The following is a 26,948-nucleotide window of genomic DNA, read 5'->3' as shown; positions in this document are numbered from 1 at the left end:
TTTTTAAATAAGAAAAGCTATTCTGAACTTCTATTTAAGGGCCAGATTTCTCTCAGGGTCTGACTTAGCAACACCTTGGATACCATAGAGTGATTTAACCGGACAATATAACACACAAATACCTCTAAGTGCGAGCTCTTCAAGTTAAGAATGTAACACCTTTCACTTATAGTTTATTACATAGACTATTGTGGAATTCCAGAATGGTAGCAAGATAATACAGATGTCAAATTTGTGCTTTTCAGCTCTACTGCATCCTTATTACTAACAGTAATTTCAGTGGCAGGTGCTTCAGGATGCTGATGTTTTAGAAAGTGTTTTTAGATCTGTGGCAAGCATCCTTTTTAGCTCATTATGAAATAATATTTCATTTCCAAAATTCTGCTTTGGTTAATGAGGACAATAATTCTTCCAAAGCACTTCTCACTGATTTTTTTCCTCAAAATTCCAAAACAAATCTGAGAAGTTTTCTTCCCTCACTGCCCAGAATTACTTCAACCACTGGCATCGATGAATAACTACCCAATGCTTCTACCGGACATCATTCCCAAGATAAATAACACCAGAATGTACTGCAGAGAGTATATTCCAGGTTCCAGAGAACCTGATTAATCAGATTGAATAGAGTATTGTCATATTTATACATTTTAAATTTCTACTTGTGCTTTTGCTATAAAGCTTTCATTTTAGATCCTACAACATGGCATATTATAATTTACTTATAAAATAGATGACAAAAATGTTTAATTCACATTATGGGGTTTTCAGAGATGCAAAGGACGTACTGTCCATAACAAGACGTCTTATCTAAGAGCGTATATGATACAGAAAAAGAACTTTATGAAAGTCAAGCTATTCTGAATGTGTTTAAATTTTAACACTGGCACTGGTAAGACTTCTCCGTTTATTTATTGCCATCTATATGCCCTGCACTGGTAATTGCTTTCTCCTGGCAGCAAGAATTTATATGCCCTATTCTACCCAAATATTGAAATTCATAGAGTATGAAAATCTATCTTGCTTCTACAGCTCTGCCAGTACCTATGGGAAAGAAGATGGGATGGGCTAAGGATAGAATTTCAGTTTCAATTTTACATCATCTGGTTATTGTCAGTTCAGGTTTATTTCAGTGGAAGAATTTGATGCACTTATGAGGTTAACATTTATGAGCTCAAATGGGGGGAAAGAGGAGAGCTAATTCACTCGGATTTGAAATGCTCTCTGGACATCACTCAGGACTGTAGTTTGTATGTGTACTCTCAGCTGTCTTACAAGATGAAAACAGCTGTTTAAACCCTTCAGGATTGATTTGTATCCATTTAAGCATTTTATTAGTTTAGTTGTCCAATTATTGTTTCTTGAGTGAGAAAACTGATGTAAAAACTTTTACATATTTGGGGGAAAAGGTAATTAAAATAGATACTCGGCCAGTTTCCCACTGAGGTCAAAATAAGTTTGGCCTGATTAAAGCATATAGAATTTGACTTGAACTGCATTCAAATAGCAGATTGCACATTGTTAAAGCTGCAAGTTTACCATTATTCAATTACAGTTTCAAGTACTGGCATGAACAGGAAAATTGAAGACACTATGTATTGTTAGCTATTCCATCAGTGATTTTTACTGACACTCTGGGCAAAGAAAGGAAAGAATGAATTGTTTACCAGTGTCCTCAGAGCCTCATGATACCACTAGATTTATTTTTATAGAGCTCCATTTAAACAAAGTATTAGAAATGTTATGCAGAGAAGCTTAATCATGCACCAAAAGGAATGACACTTTCCAGAGAGGATCTAGGACAAAGGTTTACTCTGTAACTTCTGGACACCAAAAAGAATTGTTTGGAAAATGAAAAACAGCCAAAATTTCCTCTATATGATGAGTTCAATTGAGCTGTTAACAACCAGTTTAACAGGTTCTTCCTAGGATGGGCAATTTTTCAAATTAAAAAGATGGGAGACTTACTCAATGTGAATTTTTATAAAAATAACAGTTCAGTTGGATTCCATAATTATTTAGCATCCATTCAGTGAAATGCACTGTTGAAAATGCCATACAAAAATACCTCTGCCCTCTGGCACTTTAGCATTTGTTTGGGAAATTTAATTAGAGTTAGAAGACAATAAGTACAAGTGAGAAGGGATTTGAGCTGGGCAAGATCTCTACAAACAAGAAATCATAGAAGGAGGTGGCATCCAAAAGGAAGGATTTAAACAGGAAGATCGGATATGCCTTGGAACTTGCGTGAATTTGAGCAAATCACTAATTTAACCTCTCTGGATCTCTATTTCTTCACATGTAAATTGAAGAAACAGCTCACCGGTACTGACTGTTCCAGATTTGCTTCTAAATAGTTCCTTCCAGATCTAAATCTATGATTTTAAGGTATCAATCAATCAACAGGCATTTATTAGGTACTTACTATGATTATAAGGCAAAAATGAAACCATTTCTGCCTCAAGGAGATTGTATTTTATGATATGTTGAGGTTGGGAGGCAGAAGAAAGACCATTTCAGGTATGGTATGTGTCATCACAAAGAGAAACAGAAGAGGGAAAGGCAAATCAAGTCATGCCAAGAACTCTGATTTGCCTGGAATTGCATAGTGGATCAAATGAAACACTACAGCACAAATGTGAAAAGGTAAGCTGGAAGCATATAATGGAACTACACAAGCAATTATTTTCTCTAGATTCCTAACACATAAAAGGAACCTAGATCATTGCCTAAAACATTGCATTTAAAAAATTTTATGTAATTAAAATATTACATAAAAGATTTCTTCAGTTAAATTCATACAGAAAACATCTCCCCCAAAAGAAATTTACCCTTAAAAATACCCAGTAAAGAAAACAACTTCTCTCAACTATATTTAATATCTGAATACCCCTATAAAGTGTCAAAACCATTAAAAAATCTCCCAGAAACAAGGCTGCTCCATAAGAAGTCATATTAAAATAAGAAAATGAAAACTGACAAACTTTTATGACATTTAAGAGAAAAATTTGTTTACATTTAAGAGTCAGAAAGCATTTCTATTTTAAACTCATGTTTCCCAATAAGAGAACAAGTAATTTTTCCTAAAGGACTTCCAGGCATCAATAAGTAGATAGGAAGATGTTCTATAGGCCAAATTGCTTTGGGTTTTCCCATTACATCTCTTCAGTTGACTCTGAAGATAAAAGTGATCTGAGGCTTGGGAGGTAATTTTGGTGAATGGTGACAAGGTCAGATAGCATTATCCATAGTCTGTTCCCAACTAGATGGAAAGGGAAAGTTGTATGAAACTGCCCAGATGTCTAGCTCTGGAGGCTACTGGAAGAAATGGTTACTACAAGGTACATATTGATAGAATATTTGATGATTTTTTCATATAACTCCCCTTCTCTGACATCCTAGAATACATTCTTAAACTTTCTATATTATTTATTCTTTTAGTTGTTAAAATACAACTAAATCAGTCAGTCACATGTCAGTAACTTGATAAACATTTAGTAAAGTGACTTATTTGCCAGGCATTATGCTAAGGTCAAGGATACAAAGAAAGACAAAAGACTGTTTATATTCTCAAGGAACTCAATCTAATGGGGAAAACTCATGCAAACAACTATGTATTAACATGCATATACAAGACAGAAATTCTTCAATGGTTTCCTTTTAAGATAGTTTTAATTATTTAGAGACTATTCTATCTATGCCTCACTACTATACAACAACACTGGTAAAATGTTGGTAATTAAAAAGATAAGCCTTTGTTTCCAGGGCAAAAGTTTGGGGTCATTAAATGAATCTCCAAATTTCCCAAGGCAATTCAACCTCCTTTCCTTGTGTTCAACTCTTAACCCAATTCATTTTTCTTTACTAGCTATCCCACAGATGCATACTAATAGTCAAGCTGTAAAAGTTTCCCCATCTAAATATCTGCTATTATTTTCTCATTAAAAGGTCTGAGATTTTTTTCCCCATGACTGTTATCTTCCCTTCTATCATTTACCTTTTTTATTGCTCTCTTGGTATTTACCCAATTGTCTCCTCCATATACACTGTGATTAATCTGATTGCTTTACCCATCTTTGTTTTCTTTAATGTCCTCTTTCCAACTCACAAAACATATTAAATAATAAAGCCTAAATAATTACAACAGACAAATGGAGGAATCAAACCTTGGTCAAAATAATGTAGGCAGTCTCATTAAGACAAACAGCAATGCTAGCTCTTGTCTTTTTGGTACAAACAAATTCAATATTCTGTTTTTCAATGTCTCTGAGGTTCTATTTAGAACATTCAATTTCAGTCATCTGTCTGCTGGCATAGCAATGATCATATCTTGGCCCTCATGCAAGAATCATTTTCAGAGGCATTTACTTGGAAGTAAATTAACATAATTCATTATATTTAGCAATTTTGTCTTTCCATTCAATAAGTTAGACCTAAACATCTTAAATGCCTCCAAACAGATCCCACTAAATGGAACTTTAATGGCCTCTAAGGGTGAAACTTGCCACTGATTCAACCAAAGTATCTGACTTGGAACTTTCCAGGAAATGTCATAGAAAAGAGAAGTAATGGGAACTATGAAGTGAAAACAAAATAAAAACAGGAAGACAAGAGAAAAAATAGAGAAAGAAAATAAATAAGAAAAATAGGAATGAGAGGCAGAAAGCAGAAAGCAAACTAAAAGGGAGCAGTAAGGTGGTTAATGGATAGAGAGCCAGGCCTAGAGAAGGAGGTCCTGTCTGACCTCAGACACTTCCTAACTGTGTGATTCTGGGAAAATCATTTAATCTCCATTGCCTTATTGCTCTTCTGTCTTGGAACCAATAGTTAGTACTGAATAAGATGGAAAAAAAAGAAAGTAAACTAAAATTGTAGAGAACAGAAAGAATGATATCTTAAAAGTTTTATTAAATATTTTCTTTTCCTTACAAGATATTTAATTATTTTTATTTCTGATACACAATTAGAACTTCAATTAGATCAATTCCTAGAATGAATAAAAAATAAATTGCTATGTAAGAGTTAAAATAGAAAAATAAACAATTCTTCTTTAACAATCATTGATTTCTTGAAAATAGTTTTCTGATTGATATGAAGAGATAATAGACATTTCTTAAACTTGAGGAGCACCACCAGTATCTCCTTTTATAATGACATTTTACCAAAAATCTCATTCTTTAAATATCATGTAAAGGAAAGCAGTCTGATCTTTGGCATTAACTCCTAACACTCGATATCTCCAAATATATTGAGGCATGTCATCAAATTAAAAAAAAAAAACTCCAAAAATCTCAATGTCTTTCTCTCTCTGTCTGTGTGTACATGTCTATCTTTCGGTCTTCCCCACTTCTACCCTACTTCATCTGTCTCTGAATTGGTAACTTTTAAGAGGGCAGAGGAAGGTGGTGATTGGAAGTATTGGGAAAGAAAGCAGCCATGATGGAGTAACATAAATTCCTTTCACAAAAGCACATATATACTCTCACATCTAGAATTATGGGTTTATTGCATTCTCACCCTTATTTAAAAATAAAGTCATTATTTTACCCTTGATGGTAGAAAATGATATAAAAGAAATTATACTAAGGAGTTGGAGTGTTAAATTTATTTTCCTTTGCATGAGAATCTGCAGATAGAGGAATGATCCAGAGACTTTGAAGGGCAGAGCCTGGAAAACATGCCGAGGTTTGCATCCATAGTGGGGACGGTGGAAGAGGCTTGGAATCTTGAGGGAAGAGAGATTCCAGGTGGGAGACAGTTGATCTCTCTCTCTCTCTCTCTCTTGAGACAGCAAGGGTGACAGGCCGATTCAGAGATTTCTCTCCTGAGCTTTTCTAAGCCCTCATTGATCCTAACCACCATTTCCCCCCAAAATACCAAGAGTTGTGGCAGAACCTGAGAAGAATAAGAACAGCATAAGAAGATCTCACAGAGCTCCTGTGACACCCTGAGTCTGGACATTGGTTCTGCTGTGATAAAGACCAGGGATCACAAACCCTGAACCTCTCAGAGACCAGGCTGACAAGCCTGGGTCTCTCAGCTTTGGGGGGGAGGGGAAATGATATTTTAGACAGACAGGGACTTCCTTACCCTCTTTCCTATTAAATTCAACCTGCAGACATCTTGCTTATCTTACCCCTAACCACCATTTGTTAGAATAAAGTTGTCAGTTATCTTAAATTGATTTCCTTGTCATATTGGAAGAGGGAGAGAGCTGATTTCTCTTTCCCCAAGGGAAAAGGTTTACCCATTAATGAGTTATTAGAGAGGAATAAAGGCAGGGTTAGTGGAGAGACATATTTGAAGAAGACTGAAGGGGGGAATCCATTTCACCTTCCTTCTATTTTCTGGGATCATCTACTTTTCCTCCATGATATACTCCAACCAACCCTCTAATCTACTATGTAGAGAATTTCATATTTGATTCAAAATAATTAGTCTAAAATAGTATTTCAGCCACTGTGATGCCTAGAGAGGGGAGATATTTTGGCAGAAGAGGAATCATCCCAATTTTCCTCAAGTCAATCTTACTACACAATCAAATCCACATACTAAACTGGCATGTGAGGCTTGTCTTAGCACTAACAATTCTTAACAATTTACCTTAGAACATGAGCCAAGCACCGCTGGTCAACCCCAGCATATATTAGTTAACTTCAGGTTGCTTCATGGCCCATAGACTTTTAAGAACTCAGTGAAGTTCCATGTAATTCTCATTTTATTTACTATCTTCGAATACCTAGGAAGTAGGAGGCAATTTGGCACAGTGGAAAGTCCACTAGCTCAGTAGTCAGAAGACCTAGGTTCAAATCTTGCCTTAATTATGTATTGTCCACATGTGATTTAGGGGAAATCACTTAATTTCCCTGAATCTCAGTTTTTATTATCTAAATAAAATGAGAAAATTGCATTATAGACTCTAAGAAAACTTCCAGATCTAAATCTATGTGATAATGCTGACATTTACTCCCTGCATAATCTTGTACAAGCCATCCAACATCTGTAGGTCTCAGTTTATTATAAATGAGGTCCCAATCTTTGTTCCTAAAACATAAATTATGTCTCTAGCGATAGTCTATACTAAAGATCAGAGTCCCTCTTTTGTGACTCCCAGGTCATGCTGTGCCCACTAATAATAATCTTAAAACTTTTTCATATTATTCCAAGGCTGTCAATTATTATTGCTAACCTTGTTTTGTTTTCTATGGTACAAAATTGGAACCAACAAAAGTTTACTCTGTGTACTGATTGTTTCTGAATTAAGACTAAAATTTAATCTTAACTTAGAAATAAAACTTTGTGAAGAGGAGGAAAAGTTGTTTATTAGCAGAATCACAGTGGGGTAGAACTAGTTCCATTTTTCTAAAGGAATGTATACAAAGTACACTTTAAAATTATCTTCCAGTAGGCTGCAGTAGGCAAATGGTACCATGGCAAGGACAAAGTTGGTAATGGCATCCCTTGTACCTAAGCAAAGAAAATGTAGTTCAAAGTCTAAGTCATCTTTCTCTTGAATGCTCTCTTATCAGAAATTATATTGGATTTTTATTTGTTTGTACATTAAAATTCCAAGGTATCTCCTACTCTCCCTCCCCTCCCCACACTAGAGAAGACATCATTTAACAAAAACATATGTGTCTATATAAAACTATGTCTTGCTTGTTTCTATTTATCTTCCTTTTCTGGGGGTGGACACACAGAAGTCATTCTTCAAACAATATTTCTATTGCTGTATTTAGTGTTCTTTTGGTTCTACTTGTTTCACTCTTCATAATTTCAAGTAGATCTTTCTGTTTTTTAAAAACAGACCTGCTCATCATTTCTTACAGTGCTATAGTATTCTATCATAATTCTATGCTACAACTAATTTAGCCATTCCTCAATTAATAGACACCCCCCCTCAATTTCCAGTTCTTTGCCATCACAGAGAGCAGCTATAAGCATAATTTTGAATACAAAAAATTAAGAAGTGATGTTGTTAAAAAAAGAAGATAATAAGAGTTCAAGAATCTCTGCTTATGCGGTACCCCCAAAGGCAGGACAGTCTACTTTTGGTTGGCTTTCATTGTTAAAGGAGTGTTTTATTGAAATTAAGCCTAGATTTGCTTTTTTCCTACTTTCACTCATTGCTCCTCATTCTGCCCCCTGGAACTAAGCAATATACAGCTATTCCCTCTTCCACATAACAGTGGTCTTAAAATGCTTGAAAACAACTATCATGTCTCTTATAATTCTCCTCTTTTTCAGGCTAAAAATCATTGGCTCTTTCTATCTTTCCTCATAAAGCATGACTGTGAAGGCTTTCATCATCCTTGCTGTTTTCTTCTAGACATTCTCCAACTTATGTACTTCCTAAAATGTGGTACACACAATTAACACATTACTCTAGAGATGATCCCCAGAGTACAGTAAGATTACCACTTCCCTAATCCAAGAGTCTATGCCTTTCTTAATATAAAGTATGATTACATCAGCCTTCTTGGTTACAATATCATACTGTTAACTCTTAATAAGTTTTAAGTCCATTAAAAACTCAAATACAGGGGGAAGATAGTTGTTAGGTCTTAGAGGAAGGGGGACAGTTCCCCACCAATCACCCTTGGAAAACTGGAAAAATATACCATAACAAATAGTGATAAAGAATACCAAAAACAATTAGCTAAAAACTCAATAATTAAATCCAGGACTGAAATAAAAGAATTCCAGAATCCTGAGGAAGCACAAAGTGGAGGTAAGCCAAGATAGGTGGAAGGCAAACCAAACCAAAACCCAGGTGAAGACATCCCAGGGTGATGAGGGGCCATGCCTAACCTGGCAGCCAGGGTGCCTAATCTTCAATGAGAGTGGGAGGAAGGCCAGACAATTCCTATTGGGTCAAGTAGGACCTAACTACTTCATCAAAGATTATGGAATAGAGTTTGACCCATGCAGAGGTTCTCAATGTGGAAACTGAGATCCAAGATATAAATTAAGAGGAAAAAAAAAATGAGAGCACAATTTATGTTATATAATTTACCCCATTTTACTTTCCTTTTCCCATTTCTTTTTCACCCCTAGTTTTTTTACATATCATCTTAAATATCTTACTACCAAATCCTCTGTCTATGTATACTTCTAACTACTATGATAATAATTTTAAAGAGTTACAGATATCATCTTTCCATATAGAAATATAAACAATTGGACCTTAATGAAGTCCTTAATTTTTTTCCATCTTATTTAACTTTTTATGCTTCTCTTGAATTTTGTATTTGTACATCAAATTTTCTGTTTAAGTCTGGTCTTCAGAAATGTTTGGTAATCTCTATCTTATTAAATGGCATACTTTTCACTGAAAGAATATAGTCAGTTTTGATGGGTAGGTGAGTCTTGGTTTTAAACTCTGTTCCCTTGCCTTCTGAAACATCATATTCTGTGTAATTAGAATCTGCTTCCCAGTACTCTAAATCCTAGCATCTGACTTTTGTTCTCACATTAATCCTTATGTTTGGGAGGATAAAGTTTTTGTGTGACCCCACCTCTCTCTCTTTTCCCTTGATCGTGGCTGGGAAAGCAGACTTTATTCCAGGCAGAAGAATCTACACACGTGGGTTTACTTTTTGTTAGATAATTAGGGTTGAACTTCTATTTCCTTTCTACTTAAAGTGATTATTAATAAACTTTATAAAATATAAAACTTGGATTTATTGGATATTAATTTACATTTTACAATTCCAAGCTTTCTGATCCTTTGGAAGTGGAAGCTGTCAAATCCTGTGTAAACCTGACTGGGGCTTCATGATCTTCAAATTGTTTCTTTCTGGTTACTTGCATTATTTTCTCCCTGGTCTGGGAGCTCTTGAGTTTGGCTATATCATTCCTGGGAGTTGTCATTTGGGGATTTATTGTAGAAAGTGATCTGTGGATTCTTTTAATGATTGTTTTACCCTCTTGTTCAAGAATATCAGGGCAGTTTTCTTTGATAATTTCTCATAATATGATGACTTGGTTTTGTTTTGTTTTTTTTTTACCATGACTTTTGAGTAGTCCAATAATTCTTAAACTGTCTCTCCTGAATCTATTTTTGAGGTCAGTTGTTTTTTCAATGACATATCTCATGTTATCTTCTATTTTTTTCTTTTGATTTTGTTTTTTTTTGTTTCTTTATGTCTTGTAAAGATATTAGCTTCTAGTTGCCTAATACTAATTTTCAAACGTCTTCCATGACCTTTTGATCCTCCAGTCCATTCTACTTTTCATGGAACACTTTTCTTCATTGGATTTTTGTGCCTCTTTTTCCAGTTGACCAATTTTGTTCTTTAAACTGTTATTTTCTTTTTGTATTATCTACATTTTTCCCATTTTTCTTCAACCTGTTTTATTTCCTTTTTGAATTCATTTTGAGATCTTCCAGAACCTGAGACTGATTCCCATTTTTCTTTGAAGTTTTGCATTTGGTTGTTTGGATCTCACCATCTGCTGTTGATTCTGTGCTTTGCTTTGTGTTGCCATAGACATTTTCCAGGATTAGGTGTTTCTTTTACTCTGCTCATTTTCCCAGCCTTTTTTTGTCCATGAACTAGGAGTTTTGAAAGCTACTAATTCTGTCTCTTTTGATGATGGCTTACAGGTCTCAGCACACTGAGCTATTTTGCCCTGGACTGTGGGCTGGTGCCATGGTCTGGGGCTTTAAGGGGTGGGTCTGGGGTACTCTGCTGTTGGTGTAGCCAGGGACCCAGGATCCCAAAGTTGGCCTGTGTTCAGACTCAGAAAGGAGAATAAGAAGGTTGGCTAGCACCCCTCTATTTGTAGTTTTGCTTCTTGTTCTCCCTTATCCCATGAAAATCCTGTGAAAATCAATTCTCTCTGTCTACGTTTCAAGTTGTGTTCAGCAAGAGAGCCCCTTCACTCTGTCTTGCCATTCATTTTTGAATCCTGGCATTTGGGGTGCTTTTTAAAGATTGGTTTGGAAGGACTGTCAGAGTAGTTCCAGCTTTCACTGCTACTAAGCTGCCATCTTGGCTCTGGGAAGGATATCCCTCATTGTATAAATGATCTGAATCTATCCTATTCTCTCCAGCAGATTCCCACCACCACCACCCCCTTCATTGCCACCTTCTTGTTTATCTTGAAGCTCTCCTTGTCTAGTGAATTCTTTCCTACTAGCTAAAAGCAAAGCTAAGCCTCCCCTATCCTCAAAAGCCCTCACTTGATCTGTTAATCTCTCATCCCTTTTTTGGCTAAACTCCTTGAAAAAGGCCATCTATAACTGATGCCTCCAATTCCTTTACTCTCAGTTTCAACAGTCTGACTTCTGATTTCATTATTCAACTAAACTCACACTCTTCAAAGTTATGAATGATGTGTTAATTGCCATATCTAATGGCCTTTTCCCTCTATTCCATTTTGCTTGGTAATTTCATGAGTTCCTTTGGGTTCAACTGTTCTCTCTATGTAGAAAACTAAACCTTCAACTCTACTTTTTCAGTTTCTCTTCTGATCTCCTAACTCCCATCTCCAAGTGCCTATCAAACAAAGTGAATTGGATGTCCTGTAAAAATCTTGAACTCAACATGTCCAAAACTGAACTCATTCAATTCCCCCAAAACCTTCTTTTCTTTCTACTTTTGAGGGTTTCACTATCTTTTCAATCACCCAGGCTGTGACCAAGGTAATATCATCTTTCACTCCCCATATCCAATCTTTTGCTAAGTCCTACTGATCTTACCTTTAGAGCACCTCATAGAAGTCCTCTTTTCTGAAATTGCTACTACTTAGGGGCAATTCATTCCCATCTCACATCTGGACTATTCCACCAGCTTTTGGTTGATCTCCACCTCAGCCCTCTAGTCCATCTGTTGTCAAATTAATCTTCCTAACGGACCATATTACACCACACACACACCAGACTCCAATGGCATTCTCTGGGCTCCAGGAATAACTCTAAAATCTTCTGCTTGATACTCAAAGCCATTCATTCCCTCCCCCTCATCTATCACCCTTTCAGGCTTCCTACATACATGGACTCTGGGATTCAGGGGTCATGTCTCATTGTGGATCCTCACATAACACTCCATTCCTCAACTCTTTGCTTTCATTGGCTTCCACTAAGCCCAGAATTTTCTCCCTCCTCATCTCCACTTCCTGGGTTTCCTTCCAGTCTCAGCTAAAATCCTACCTTCCATAAGAAACTTTTCTTGGCCTCCCCTTAATGCTGATGCCTTCATTCTCTTAATTACCTCCAAATTATTCTGTATATAGTTTGACGGTATCTAGGTGTTTGCCTGCTGTCTCTCCCACTAGAATGGGAGCTGCTTGGAAGCACAGACTGGTTTTTGCTTTTTATTCCCAGGGCTTTACACACTGCCTAGCCCAGAGGAGGCATTTGATAAATAGTTGTGGAATGCCTAAAACCAAGAGAAAATGTTATATGTAATGGAGGAAAGTTCAAGGTCTTTCCAATAAATCATGGGTAAAACAAAGATTTTGTTATTATTACCACTTCTACTTAATTCTAGAATTAAATTTTTTAAACCAATTTTACTATGTCCATTATTATTACAACTGTTGTTTAATACATTTTAATAATGGAGATACTAGCTCAAGTAGCAAGACAAGAAAAAGAAATCAAAGGAATGAATATATGTGAAGAGAAAGCAAAAATATCCCCTTTTAGAAGATATGATGGTTCTTCTACAGATGTGTCAAACACATTCTACTTGGGCTATATGCAGTCCACCATACTCCTGAGTATTGTGATAAAGAATGGAAAGGTTTGCAATTGGTATACCTATTTTGATTATTGTTATTTATATTCCATCTATTATTATTATAATTATTACTATTCCAGTTATTGTTTCTATTATACCCATTACTTAATTGCCTCCTAACCTGATTGCTAAAGCAGCAGTCTTTGTACACAAAGTGTCCTGTACAATCACACAGGAAACACCATCTGTGGCCTGATCTCCTTTCATTTGGTTTATAAGTATTATTAGTATACCTTGGCTGTAGAGATCTTAATGCAGCCACAGCTTTTATTTCTTTGATTTCACTCTCTCTAGCCTTTGATTCAGCTTCCTTCAATTTCCTCTTTAAGTCCTCAACAATAGTATCCCTGTCATCATTCCTTTCCTCCGAGTCTGTAATCAAATATGTGGCCTTCCTCCGTAGATCATCCAAAATTTCCCTGTGTTGAATGAACTGAGGAAGTGTTCCTGTATCTAGCTGCTGGCAGCATTCAGTCTCACTTGGACATCAGGACTTGCTTGGACATCTAACAACAACAAATCCTGGCTCTAACTGTTTTTGGGGGTTTTTTTGGACCCCTGCTGAGTAAGATTTGGGTACTTGGTTAAGTTTTAGTTTAGTAACCTAGTTAGCATAGTTAGTTAGTTTTTAAAATAAGAATAAGCATAATTAAATCCCTAAGCCCTTATTCCTTTCCTTTTCAAAACAATACAGTAGATTTTTATATGTTTTTTCCTCATGTTTCCCTTACCCAAAAATCCTATCCTAACAGTATAACCCAAACCATATTAAAATAGGACTAGGAAATATATATGTATTTATATGTATGTAAAAATAGATAATATTATAGAGGTGGATAAGTGGATAGAGAGCCAGACTGCAGACAGGAGGTCCTGGTTTCAAATATAACCTTGGATACTTCCTAGCTATGTGACCCCTGGGCAAGTCACTTAACCCCCATGGCTTAACTCTTACCCTGCTTTTCTGCCTTGGAATCAAGCACAATATTGATTCTAAGGTGGAAAGGTAAGATTTTAAAAATATATGTCAATATGGAGCCCACTGGAATCCTTGAGCATGGATTACTGGCCTGTTTTTATTTAAATTTGATACCACTAATATAGACAACCTAAATAGTCAACTAAAAATTAGCTGAAACAATAACTTTTTCAATATCATAAGACATACTTTAACTTTACCCAAATAATTAGTATATTGATATATTATAAAGAAATTCCCCATAGTAAAGAATAGAAAAGAAAATTTCATTCAAATACATATTTATTTATACAAATGTATAAAATATTTGAATCTACCTAACAAAATACATATGGAATAAAAAAATAAAAATAACTATGAAACATTCTTTACAGAAATATAGACCCAAATAATCTGAGAAATAGTAAGTGATCATGGGTAGTCTAGGTTAATACAGTAAAAACACAATATTACCTAAACTGTTTTTTTTATGCAATGCCAAATCAATCAAATTACCAAAGTCTGATTTTATAGTTAGAAAAAGTAAAAACAAAATTAATCTGGAGGAACAAAAGGTCAGAAGTCTCAAAGGAAATAATTAAAAAATGAGGAAGAAGGAGGCCTACAAGTACTAGATCTCAAATCACACTACAAAGCAGTAATCATCAAAATGACTCAGTACTAGGTAAAGAAGAGAAGAACAGATTAGGTACATGACATATAGAAGCAAATGGCTAAGTATTCAATATTTGACAAAAACTTCTGGAAAAACTGAAAAACAATATGGTATAAATTATAATTAGGCCAATGTCTCACATTATATATCAATATAAGCTCCAACTGAATATGTGACAGACATAAAAAGTAAAACATCATATGGAAATTAAAAGAACAAGTAAGAAATTACTTTTTGGATGTGTATATATAGGGAAAGAGTTTATGCCTAAACAAACTAAATAAAATAACAAAATGGACAATTTTGATTGTATAAAATTTAAAATACAAAAATAAAAACAAATACACTTAAAATTAGAAGTATTCAACTGTGATAAAATGTTTGTAATAAGTTACTCTCATAAAGGGTTATCTAAAATATGGGGAATTTATTTAATTTTATGGGAATAATTGATAAATGGTCAAAAGATATGAACAGGGAATTTTCAGAGGAAAAATTCAAGTTATAAATAGATATATGAAAAAATTGCTCCAAATTACTAATAACTAGAGAACTGCAAATTAAAGTAACTCTTTAATTCCACTTTACACCCATTACATTTTAAAAGATTACAAAAAGGAAAAATGAAATTTCTGGAAAAGCCACAAGAAAAGTAATACACTAGCTACTATACATAGAGCTAGGAATTGATCCAGCCATTCTGGAAAGCATCTTGGAACTATAACCCCAAATCCTTAAATCACCTTATATCTTTTTTACTCATTAATACTATTACTATATTCCAAAGAGATTTTTTTAAGAAAAGGATTCATTTGTATAAACAACATTTATAGGTGCTTTCCTCCTAGTAACAAAGAATTGGAAATTGGGGGAGTGCCCAATTCTTGGGGAAGGGTAAACAATGATAGCATATGTATTTGTTTAAAAATTATTGTGCCATAAGAAATTATTAAATGGAATTTCAGAGGAAATTTTGAAAACCTCTATGAAGTAGAGAAATCAACAAAGCTGAGAAAAATTATAAAATGATAACAGTATTAAGAAAAATCACTTTGAAAAGTCTTTAGAGTTCTGATCATTGAATGATATATAGATCAGGAGTCTAGCATGTTGAAAATGAAACATGACACCAAACTTCTGCTAGAGAGGTGATGGATTTTAAATGCAGAATAAGACACAACTCTATCAGGATTCATTTTGCTAGATGATGCATATTTGTTATAAGAGTTTATCTTTTGTTTTTAATTGTTCAATTTGAGGAATGAAGGATAATTGCAAAAATAAATTTATTAATCAAAATGACAAATAAACATATATATTTAAAAAGCAAATGCAATTGGCATAAAGAACTTAAAGGAAGAATTCCAGGAGTGGAAAGTTCAAATTTTAGTGTTTTGTTAGAGTGTTTTCTTTAGTTATAGGCTTGAAGTTAAAATAAGTTGTAGGAGAGGGGGCAAAAAGGAGGAGAAAAAGAGACTTCTAGATTCATGTTACAACTTCCTTGTGTAAAGAGTTCATCTAGCCACTGAATTAGTATTGGGGTGGGGGGGTGAAAAAGGAATAGATGAATGATCTTGCTTACAAACTCTACATCACCAGAATGAATAAATGGATGGATGGATAGATGGATGGATGTTTAGGTCTTCTATATTTATAGCATTTTCCTGATCTATCAATCTAGAAATTTTGATTCTAGTCTCCTAGCCCTCCTATTAACTAGTTATTTAAAGTCAGGCAATTCAGTTTCCATACCTGCAAAATACAGATGTTGAACTAGATGATTACTAGGTCCCTTTCCAGTTCTAAATGTTCTATAAATAGGGTTATTAATTTTTTTTTTTAAATTTGAAGTTTCTAAACTGAAAAGGATTTAATTTTAAAATTATATTTCTTAAATAAGACACAATGCCATGTCATCCCTCCATCTCTTCACAAATAGCCATCAAACCTGTTATGCTATTTAGATGATGTTATAACACAAATAGCCAGTAATAGATCCTTACTGATTTATGGGCCAAATGGAGGAAGTTTGCTGGCTTGCAAATCTATGAAGTAAGATAATTAATTACACCCTCAGCTTCTCCTGGGAGAAAGAGGTGGCAGGTCACTAAACTTAGAGTCGTCCTTCAATTCTCCCATTCTTTTGTCACCCACAACCAGTTCATTGCCAAGTCCCACAAATTCTGTCTCTGCAATATCTTTCTATATCTGTCCCTTTCCTTTTTATTCTATTACTCCAGAGGTCAGTTAAATACCCACTTAATCAATCTTTTTCAGTAGCCTTGTTTCCTGTCTCCAATTTCTTCCCCTTTTATGTGTCTTGTAGAGTTCTGACAAGCTAAACTTTGAAGAAGAGCTTAACGTTTTCATTCCCCTGCTCAAAAACCATCTGCTGCTCCCTACTGCCTCTAAAATAAATTTCAGTCGTCCTGGCATTTCAAGTTTTCTACAATAGAATCCAGACTTATTCTTCCAATTTTACCTCTCACTGCTATCTTTTTTCTAGCCAAACTAAACAGTAAATGTCCCTAAATCAATACTCTTTTCCTACTTAACCTCCTTTGACTATGATATTCCAGAATTCCATGTTCTTCCTATTGAAACCCTTCCCAATTTTTCAAATCTAACTCAAATCCTATTTCTTTCTTATTATCCTTCTTGATTCATACAACTAGATGTGATTTTCCTCTCACTTGAAAGAATCACTTTCTGTTCATCTTTCTACTATTCTTAAAATGTATTAAATATTATAAAAGCATTCAAATAAAATTTTATTTTAAATATTATAAAATATTATTTTTAAAAATATCATAATCATGACTGTATTTGCCTTATCTATTATCCCATATCAGAGTTTACACACCTTAAAGGTCAAGACTGTGTCTCACTCCCATATCCCCTATGGTACTTTTTCATACAGTATCTCTTAACAATCATTGATTTCATCATGGTGGTTACTCAGTCCCAGATCCTACATGACTAGACCCTCTCTGAGTTGCATGGCTAGAAACTCTGAACGGAAAGCTCATCAACTGGAGGTGACATTGCAGTCATGAGCATACCTTAACGAAGGCAGCCTAGCCCTGGGACGACAGATAGAAAGTTCATTGCTAAATAAGCTTGTCCTTAAAGCCCTTCCAGATGGGCAGGACTTCTAGCGGGCTGGTTTAACCTTAGAATCCAGGGTTCTCTCTACTTGATATATGAGATACCAATGGGTGCTTATTGAATTTGCCTCCATTTTACACACTCTCTATCTATTGGTAAGGTGGCCACCTTTGGGAAATCACTATTAGAACTAGGGAAAATGATGGTAAAATAGTAGAACTGGATGAAAGGATGTTTAAAACTTCTGCCCTTGGCCATGCAAGCTGCAGATCAGGCTGAGGCACTCTCAGATTAGGGTCCTACCTCTTTGAATAAATCTTAATAAAAGAGAAATCCAAGGCAGCTGAGGGCAGACTACATACAATGTTGGGCATAGAGTCAGAAGAACCAAGTTCAAATTCAGCCTCATTCAGCAGCTGTGTGACTGTGGGCAAATCATTTAACCTCTGCTTCAGTTTCCTTAGGTTCCTTTGCCTTGAATTATTATCTCTTCATACTATTTAGCACCATACCACATAAATAATAAAACTTTTTTTAAACCCGTACCTCCTGTCTTAGAATCAATACTGTGTATTGGTTCCAAGGCAGAAGAGTGGTAAGGGCTAGACAATGGGGGTCAAATGACTTGTCCAGGGTCACACAGCTGGGAAGTATCTGAGGCCAGATTTGATAAATAAAACTCTTGATGGAAACCTTTCATAGGTTTGGAAAGGATGAGTTGTTTAGTTGGACACATGCATATCAAGCTTTCCTTCTTGGCAGGAGTGCAACTGTACAATTTCAGTCCCAAGTTATTCTTGAGAAATGACTAGAAAAAGTACAGAAAAAAATACTGCATTGTAATGATGGACACAAAAATCTATCCTAGGAATCAGAGGTAGGAGGCATAGGTTCTGATATCCCAGGCTCTCCAGTAATTGTCTGTATGACTTTAAGTCAATTTACCTCGCTAGGTCTGTGTGCAAGAAAAAAAGGAATGATTTTTAAAAGTTCTTAAAATAAAGAAAACTACTTTATGCTATCAATTTAAATTTATATCAGGAAGAAGTTTTAATCATGGGCTAGTCACAAAGGAAGATCTAGCTACTTTCATTATTATATCTATCCTTTATCTTTAACATAAAGCTAAAGTTTCTTATTGAACTTACTTAAAATATTCAATAGCTCCCCCTTTCCCCAAAATTAAAATAATTCTAGATTCTCTTTTTGGTTTCTTAAATTGTCTTTAGCCTCTTTCTGCAAATTAATATCCAAAAAAACTCCTGATATTAAAAATATACAAAATAATTTCAGCAAAATTGTGTTATAATGGAGGATATTATTACGTGTATCTGAATATAGGTTGGTCAAATTACTATCACAAATGTAAAAGCACAAGGAGAACAAGCCTAAATCAACATGATTTAACTTGCATAGCTGCTCCTAGAACTGGTTTCTTCTGTTAGCTTTAAAAGATATCCTATCCATTGTGTTTTCATTTGTAATGACTTTTAACAGTAGTTTCTAACATATTCAACTAGATCTTCCCATTAGATATCTTACCACAAGCCCATAAGTACAAATTCACACTCACATCTCTCATCATTTTCACAGCCTCCCTGGTCCTCCCGAGCTTTCGTGCACACATTGCTAGCCTCCTTTTAATGTAGACCAAGACATTGGTATCTCGTCCTAGAGAGGGAAAGAAGAATGAGAATTATGAAACCACGAGTGTTCTGCTGAGCAAAGGGGAAAAAAGAATAATACAAAGAAGTCCATTTACTATCCCCACAGAGCAAAAACACAAGTGAAGATTTATTGCTCTCCTTCAGCACTTTTGCTATTGCCAAGAGCCAGAACCCTACTGTGGGTGATCCACAACCTGAACCCATTAATAGCAGAGTGAATATACCACAAAGCACTAAGATTTTGAAAGGTCAGATCATCAAGTGCCTCATGACCTAAACAATGCTATTAAGTAAAGATGCTGAGCATACAAATTAATGTCAGATTAATGATCTAGTTCTTTGTAAACATTTAGTAAAGACATTCATCTGTTAGATAGTGCCTAAGAATATGAATAAACCTATCTTGCATGAAAACTTATGAGCCAAGAATTACACTCCTTGAGTGTGCATGTTTTTTTTCTAAAGATGCAAAGAGGTGAATCTCAGGTTGCATCCTGATGAACAACATTTTTCCCTCTTTGACATTAAGTCTGGAGAAGCCACATCTTGAACTTCTGTTTTATATTATTCTTGCCCTAGCACCAGTGACATCATAATCATCTCCAGGTCCCCAAAGCAGTCTATTCTAGATGGCAGCATAACACATTCCAGATATGACAATAGAATATGCAATGGAATGCAAAAATATCCTTGTGTTAGAGAAAGCATTGACAAGCTAAATAGTTATAACAATAGTCACCGATATGACTCTTAGAAAATGCATTACTGACTTGTTATCTTAATCTTTTATTTAATTCCATGTCTTTTTAAATATGTTTTCAGACCACTGAGAACATGCATGCACTTAATCCTCTATAAAATTACCATATTTTAGAAAAATATGACACACCTGTTGTAGATTAAGTACATGTATAATACATAGCCATTAAAAGAGTTTAAGACCAAAGTCCTAACATTTCAAGTCTTAAACAATGAGAACAAGATGTGTGCTGAAAACTTTCCAAGTACCTACAAATTATTTTAAAGATGTGATTATACTTTTTGGATAGATTTTAGCAACAGGTTGAAAGGACTGAATTTGGAGGAGAAAAGAAACAAGAGGAAAGAGAAAATTTCTTCAGCTGTAGTTGAGATTATGTAATTTTATGCATTAATACCCAATAGTTCATAAAACACTCATTAACTATGTATGTTTTCAAAATTCATTGTGTTATGCCTAATGTTCCTGTTTTCCAAATCAGGGCATAAAAACAGGTGGTGATTAGAGAATTGCTTAAGCTTGTTTGCTCATTGTAAATTAAATCTACATGTAATGAGTTATGTGTGTGTACCCCTGCATATGTGAACTTTGTGCCAAAGATCACTCTGGTGCATGAATAGTAAAGACTAATGCAATGTGAGGTGTCATATAAAACCAAAATCAACACTAATGCTTAATCTGACACTCTCAACTAGGAGAAGAAAATACCAAGTCTCATCTCTTACTCTACAAATTTATAGCTGGGAGAATACTGAAGAAAAGGCCCACTCTGTTCTAAAAATGACCTGTTGATGGGCAATAGCACCATTTCCTAGAAGGGTGGCTAACTTCAAAATTCAACTAATGAGTACTGAGGATGCCAAAAGTGACCTAATTCCCGAGTTTCTATATCATGCCTCAGTACTATAAGCCTAAGATAAATGAGCACAGGATTAGAAGACCAGAACATCAGTTGACGTAAATGAAAGCAAAAAAAAAAAGACATTAATTTGACATATTCTTTAAAGACAGCAATATAATGTTTCACTTAAAAAGTAAAATAAAGACTCTTATAACCAACAAGAAATACATAAACATTTAGTTTTCTATTCTTAAGAGAAGTTTTAGTCATCTTTTAATAAGTGTTAAGTGCTTAAATAATCAATAATAGTTAATTTTTTCAGGTGGTCCCATTTAATAATTATACTATCCTAGAATTATGAGCTACAAGGCTAAACATTAACCTCCCTGGGCCTCAGTTACTTCATCTGTAAAATGTGGGAGTTAATGTAGATGAGTTCTAAGCTACTTTCAAACACTAATATTTTATGATTATCTGAGTCTTCCATTGCCAGTTTGGCTGTTGAAAACAACTTTAATTTATGCTTTGGTACAAAAAGACATTTTATCAAAGAGAAATATGCAGTAAAGTTATAGATAAGTTTCTGCACTACTAATATCCACATGTATTAGTGTGTCTATAAGCAGTAAAGAAATACTAAAAAGAAGAATTAAGCTACAAGTTTATCTGACTCCTTATGTACTAGAAATTCACTTCAAGATCTGTTTAAAATGAATAGAAAGTTACTAGTAGCATTACTTTTAAGAAATGCTTAGGTGCCAACTCCTTCATGAATCCTTCCCTGATTCACTCACTCAAAGAGAAGGGCTCTCTCCTTTCCTGTACTGTTTTATGTCCCCTCTCTGCTGAACCAGTCCTATGACTTTAATGCATTATCGACTTATAATATAGTTATTTCTGTATGTGTATCATCCTCCTATGATGATGTAAATACCTAAAGGGATCTCATTTTTGTCCTTTATTAATCAAAATGTCCACAGAGTTAACCCTGAAGAAGTCTTACTGTGTTGGGCTTCATACTGAGCTCCATGATGCTGTAACTGTTGGGAACGTCTGTAACAGCCCTCTCCTGCTTTCAGAGCCTGTTTGAAGAGTTTCTCGGCCTCCACGATGGTCGTGGCTTCCTCCTCAGCCAGGAGGATATATGCTGTGGCACACCTGTCAATAAGATAAGCAAAAAGCAATAATAAACAATAAATCTAAGGAAACACTTAGGGAAAACGGGCAGGCAGGAAGTCAAGGATAAACAGAATCGTGGTGAGAGAGGTCATCTCTCTCATTTTCAACAGTGTTTGTCTCTACAAAGTAATTATTTTTTTAAAGAGGAAAGAAACACTTGCATCTCAGCTTTAAACTTAAATCAAAAGACATGGGTCAGTCCAGTACACTAGGGCAAAAAGTGCTTTCATTTGTTTATTTGCCAACTCTTTTTAACCTGTAGTATTCTTTAAGTGAAGTAAGAATTCATTCCTCCCCCATGAACTTTTTCTTTGATGCCTAATCATCTTTTGATTTCCCCAATCCTTTCTCATCAATTCCCCTCTCTAGTATATATGGAATGGAGAAGACCCTGGTTTCTTGGAACCTATGCCACTGTAACATAAGCTTTGGAAGATACAAGTCTATGATCTGTGGAGGGAGCATAGGATGAGAGGGAACAAACATTTATTAAATGCCTACTATGTGCCAGGCACTGTGTTAAATATTTTTCAAATACTATCTCATTTGAAAATTGATATAATTAATTATGGAGATGTTCCTAACCAGTAGGTTTGCCACAAAGTCGAGAATTCTTTGGCTATAACAATTCATGAACACCAAAATCCCTTATTCTCCCACAAAAAGAAGAAAAATGGGCCTTAGTCAAACTACTTTTCATAGCAATGATGACAGAATGACAGAAGGAGGGAAAAGAAAGAATAGTATTAAGAATCCCACAATTTTTAGACTCTTTATTAATATAAGTCTAACTGTAGGTCAAAATGAGAGGTTTTTGTCCACTGGCCAAGAAAAATAAATCATTGCAGAAATGCTAACAAATGTAACATTTTGTTTATTTGTTGTTCTATTCATTTCAATGCTCTTGGGATGATGAGATTCAGTTGAGTCTCACTAAATCAACTTCAAATAAGCATTCAATGCTGAAAAATATAAAAATGAAAAAGGTATTCATGTAAATGATCATTGTTTCCTGCAAAAGTTTATAAAAGGATCATAGATTTAGAGTTAGAAGTGTCCAGGGCCACACAGCTAAAAAGGCTCTGAGGCAGTCTTCAAACTCTGATCTTCCTGTCTCCAAATCCAACAGCCTCTGTCCTCCATAATGCCATCTCTCCACCCATGACACCAGTCACCCATGGAATAGACATCACCTTCTAAACACATGCTCTTGCCGAGGAGAGACAAATGGCACAGGTAACATTGGTGAAGATGACAGATTGTTATGGAAAAGATGGTGGAAGATGAGGAGCAGAGGGAGGCTGGTACAGGGGGAAAAGTGGTAGATTTGGAATCAGAAGATTTGAGTCTGAATCTCATCTGCCACTTACCTCCATATCCCAGAACAAGTCATTTAACCTCTTTGGACCTTAATCTGTAAAACAAGGGGGCAGGACTAGATAACCTACAAGGCCCTTTCAAAATCTAAATCTGTTATATTGTAACCTCACAAAACAGAGAGGAAGAGAGAAAGAAGAAGGAAAAATAAAGGAAGAAGAAGAAAGGAGGAAGGAAAGAATTAAGAAGCACTATATATCAAGTAAATGGCAGTGCTGTGGACACTAACATAAAATCAGAGACAGTCCCTATGCCCTCAAGTACTTCATATATTCTAATGGAGAATACTAAATATATAGGGACTGATAAATAAGAAGCAATGTTTTGTTTTGGCAAGTGACAAGGATGGTGAGTGGAGCCATATGGAAATAAATGGACACCCAACAAAAGAAAGCTTGGAGCGGGTCCCAATTGAGACTCGTCATCCTAAGGGTATCTAAGGTTGAACCTGAAACAAAAATGGAATATACCTATTAGAATTTCTAAAATGATTTTCTGTTATACTCAGGGACAGAGGAATCCTATTGTACATGTCAGACTCTGTTATGCTGCAAATTAAAATGGTACTCAAGAAGACAAAGTTGAGAAGAGTGTATCAGATTATATAGAGATTAGGGAAATCTGTTCTAGTGATTATGCAATCTTGTAAAAAACACTTGAAAACACACAAATCTTTAAATTTTCTCTTGAAAACATTAAGGGATCATTTTATAAAATAATAAAATGCCAACAACAACTGACATTTATAAAATGCTTTCAAGTTCACAAAGTGCATTACATCTCACTTCTGTCCCATAATAAACATCACAGTAGGTACTCTAGGCATTACTACAGTTATATAAAGATACTTCAGAGAGGTTGTGAATTAGGATCTGAACTCACATCTTCCAGACTAGAAATCCAATGCTACAACCACTATACCGCACTGCCTTTCTATATACATAATTGTCAAGAATGCTAAAGCTAAAAATGAGTTAAAGCTGACAAGGAATTTTGAGGAAAAACAATATTTTTACCTATTAGGGAGGAATGAGGAAAAAAGGTAAATAACTGCCATTTGGGCTAGACAATGTAAATAATGGATGATAAGGAGAAGGGAGAGATCCTTATGGCCCTTATTTGGAACCAGAAGGCATAGATTTAAATCTTGAATCTGAATTCACTTGTACTAGTTCTATGGCCTAATCACTTTAATTTCTCTGACCCTCAGTTTCTTCATCTGTAAAACGAGAAGGTTGTACTAAATGAACCCAGAGATCCTTTCCAGCTCCAAATCTAGGATCCTATTCAATTCACATTTTTCTTTTTCTTTTTTTTTCCTGCCTGGAAGAATAAACTGAAAATGACTGGAAAAGATAGAACCAAAGTGGCCAAGATTAAAAAATCAAGGTAAGTAGTACATAACTGCCCTTTTAAGTTGAAGTCATCAGGTCCAGAGAACTACACCACAGAATACTGAAAAAATTGGCAGGTATGGTGCCTAAGTCACTGTCAGTGGTATTAGGAAGCCCACAGAGGAAAGGAGAGTTGTCATGGTCCTAGAAAAGGGGCAAATTTCCTAATTTTCAGAAAGAAGAAGAGTTTGAAGCTTTTTGGCCAAGGAGTTAATTCAATGTTAATTCAAAGTTAATTTTTAAAAATGCTTTTTAATGAAGAGGTATTAAACACCTAGGTATCCAGGGAAGGGAGCAGCAATCAAAATGTTTCTATGGTTTCATCAAGAATAAGTCAGTCATTCAACAGACATTTCTTAAGAATCTAATATGTAGCAGGTACTATCCTAGGTGATGGAGATACACTGACGAAAACAAAATTGCCCTGGCCCTCAAGAAACTCATAGTCTATTATCAGACTAACTTCATTTTTCCAAAATAAGGGACACTAGATGGATATATTAAGGTAATGGTGTAGATAGACTTTGACTAGATACATTCAAGCATCTGACAAAGTATTTCATGTTATATAGATACTGTGGAAAAGACATTAGCTATAAAATAATTCAGTCAAATAGAATTAAAATTAGTTGAATGACTGGGTCAAAGGAGAAGTCATTATGAATTGATGTCAACTTGAAGGGAGACCAAAAATTACAGGATTATAAGTCTAGAGATAGAAGATGTCTTAGAGTCAATCAATATTTATCAGTCATCTATTATGTGCCAAGCACTGGGTCACTGAGACTAACCCTCTCATTTTACAAGTGAGGAAACAGAGACACAAAACACTTAAGTGCCTTTCTCAGAATCACATAGCTAGTATCTGGGATGGGATTTGAACTCAGGTCCTCCTGACTCCAAGTCCAATACCACATTCAGGGGCCAACAAAGATTTTAGCAAGTCTCTGGGTCCTTGCTGGGTTGCTGAGGAAAAAGAAGAGGCCAGATAACATTGGAGTATGTCCATGCTCTCACAGCTACAGCCAAGAAGTATTTCTTGTTTTGTTTGCTATTTCATGTTCTAATCCATTCCTCTTATTCTCCCTTTCTCAGTTTCCCCAGATGCTCTTTCCTAGCTGGCAGGAGCTTCAGCAGCAATAAAGAAGGTTGAGAAACATAGCTTTAGCATGGGAGGGGGGGGGGGGCGTACCACTTTTACAACTGCATTATAAGTTAATTCTAAATTTTACCTGCCTCAGGGTCACCTTCCTGGGTTCCTGGAATGGGTGACTGATTACTACAAACTCAATATGTCCAAAGTGGGATACTGCAGCCAAAAAAAGCCAACACAATCTAGGTTGTATTAAGAAAAACATTATGTTTAGGACTAGGAAGGACTGCCATATTCTGGCCAGGCTACATCTAGAGTTGTAGTGTGTTTAGTTCTAGGCACTTTGTTTTAGAGAAAAACACTGATACACTAGAAAGAAATCAGGATAGCAAAAGATCTTGAAATCATGTCAGACAAGAATTAGATGAAGGAAATGGAGATGTCTATAGATAAGAGGCCTTGTTATCTTCAAGTATCTGAAGAGTTGTCCCCTGGAAGAGGGATTAGATTTGTCCTCCTTAACCCCAGAAGACAGACCTGGGAAAATGGGGGGAAGTGATGGAGGAAGATTGAGGCTCAGTGTAATGAGATTTCACCATGATGATCATTGTTGCTTTCCTCACTAGAGAATTTCATGTGAAGACTGGATGGCCGCTGGTCAGGAATGTCATAGAAAGGGATATTCTGGAATTTTGTAATTGCCACTGTTTTTTTTTTGTTTTTTTAGAAATAATGATAACAGGGGGCAGCTGGGTAGTTCAGTGGATTGAGAGCCAGGCCTAGAGATGGGAGATCCTAGGTTCAAATCTGGCCTCACACCTTTCCCAGCTGTGTGATCCTGGGCAAGTCACTTAACCCTCATTCATTGTCTAGCCCTTACCACTCTTCTGCCTTAGAACCCATACACAGTATTGATTCCAAGACAGACGGTAAGGTTTAAAAAAAAAGAGAAAAAATGATAACAATATCTTGGATTTTCAGTTTTTAATAGTGCAGACTCCTTTCCAGGTTTAGTACTCAACTCCTAGAGTTAAGACTCAAATCCTTTTAATAATGTTTTCCCACTTAATCTTGGTAAGAAAGAAATAAGTATTTAATTCTCAAAAGAAGCTTTGGTGGGAAAATGGATACTTTTCTAATTATGTCAAG

The 26,948-nt window shown here is 35.3% G+C and overlaps 1 protein-coding gene across 7 annotated transcripts in view; it reads right to left on the bottom strand.

Annotated features, from left to right (window-relative positions):
• Nucleotides 1–26,948, bottom strand: part of ST7 (suppression of tumorigenicity 7) — a 300,665-nt gene that overhangs the window by 82,638 nt on the left and 191,079 nt on the right. For all 7 annotated transcript variants that reach the window (XM_001364496.4, XM_056799579.1, XM_007504185.3 and 4 more), the window contains exons 7-8: nucleotides 21,760–21,914; nucleotides 19,062–19,159 (exon numbers count right to left, since the gene is read on the bottom strand). In XM_001364496.4, coding sequence (XP_001364533.1) covers nucleotides 19,062–19,159; nucleotides 21,760–21,914 — 253 coding nt within the window. The remainder of the gene's footprint in view (nucleotides 1–19,061; nucleotides 19,160–21,759; nucleotides 21,915–26,948) is intronic.

Source organism: Monodelphis domestica, chromosome 5 (assembly GCF_027887165.1).
Source record: "Monodelphis domestica isolate mMonDom1 chromosome 5, mMonDom1.pri, whole genome shotgun sequence".
Taxonomy (NCBI): domain Eukaryota; kingdom Metazoa; phylum Chordata; class Mammalia; order Didelphimorphia; family Didelphidae; genus Monodelphis; species Monodelphis domestica.
The sequence above is the reverse complement of the archived record's forward strand: the minus strand, read 5'-3'. Positions and strand labels throughout refer to the sequence as shown.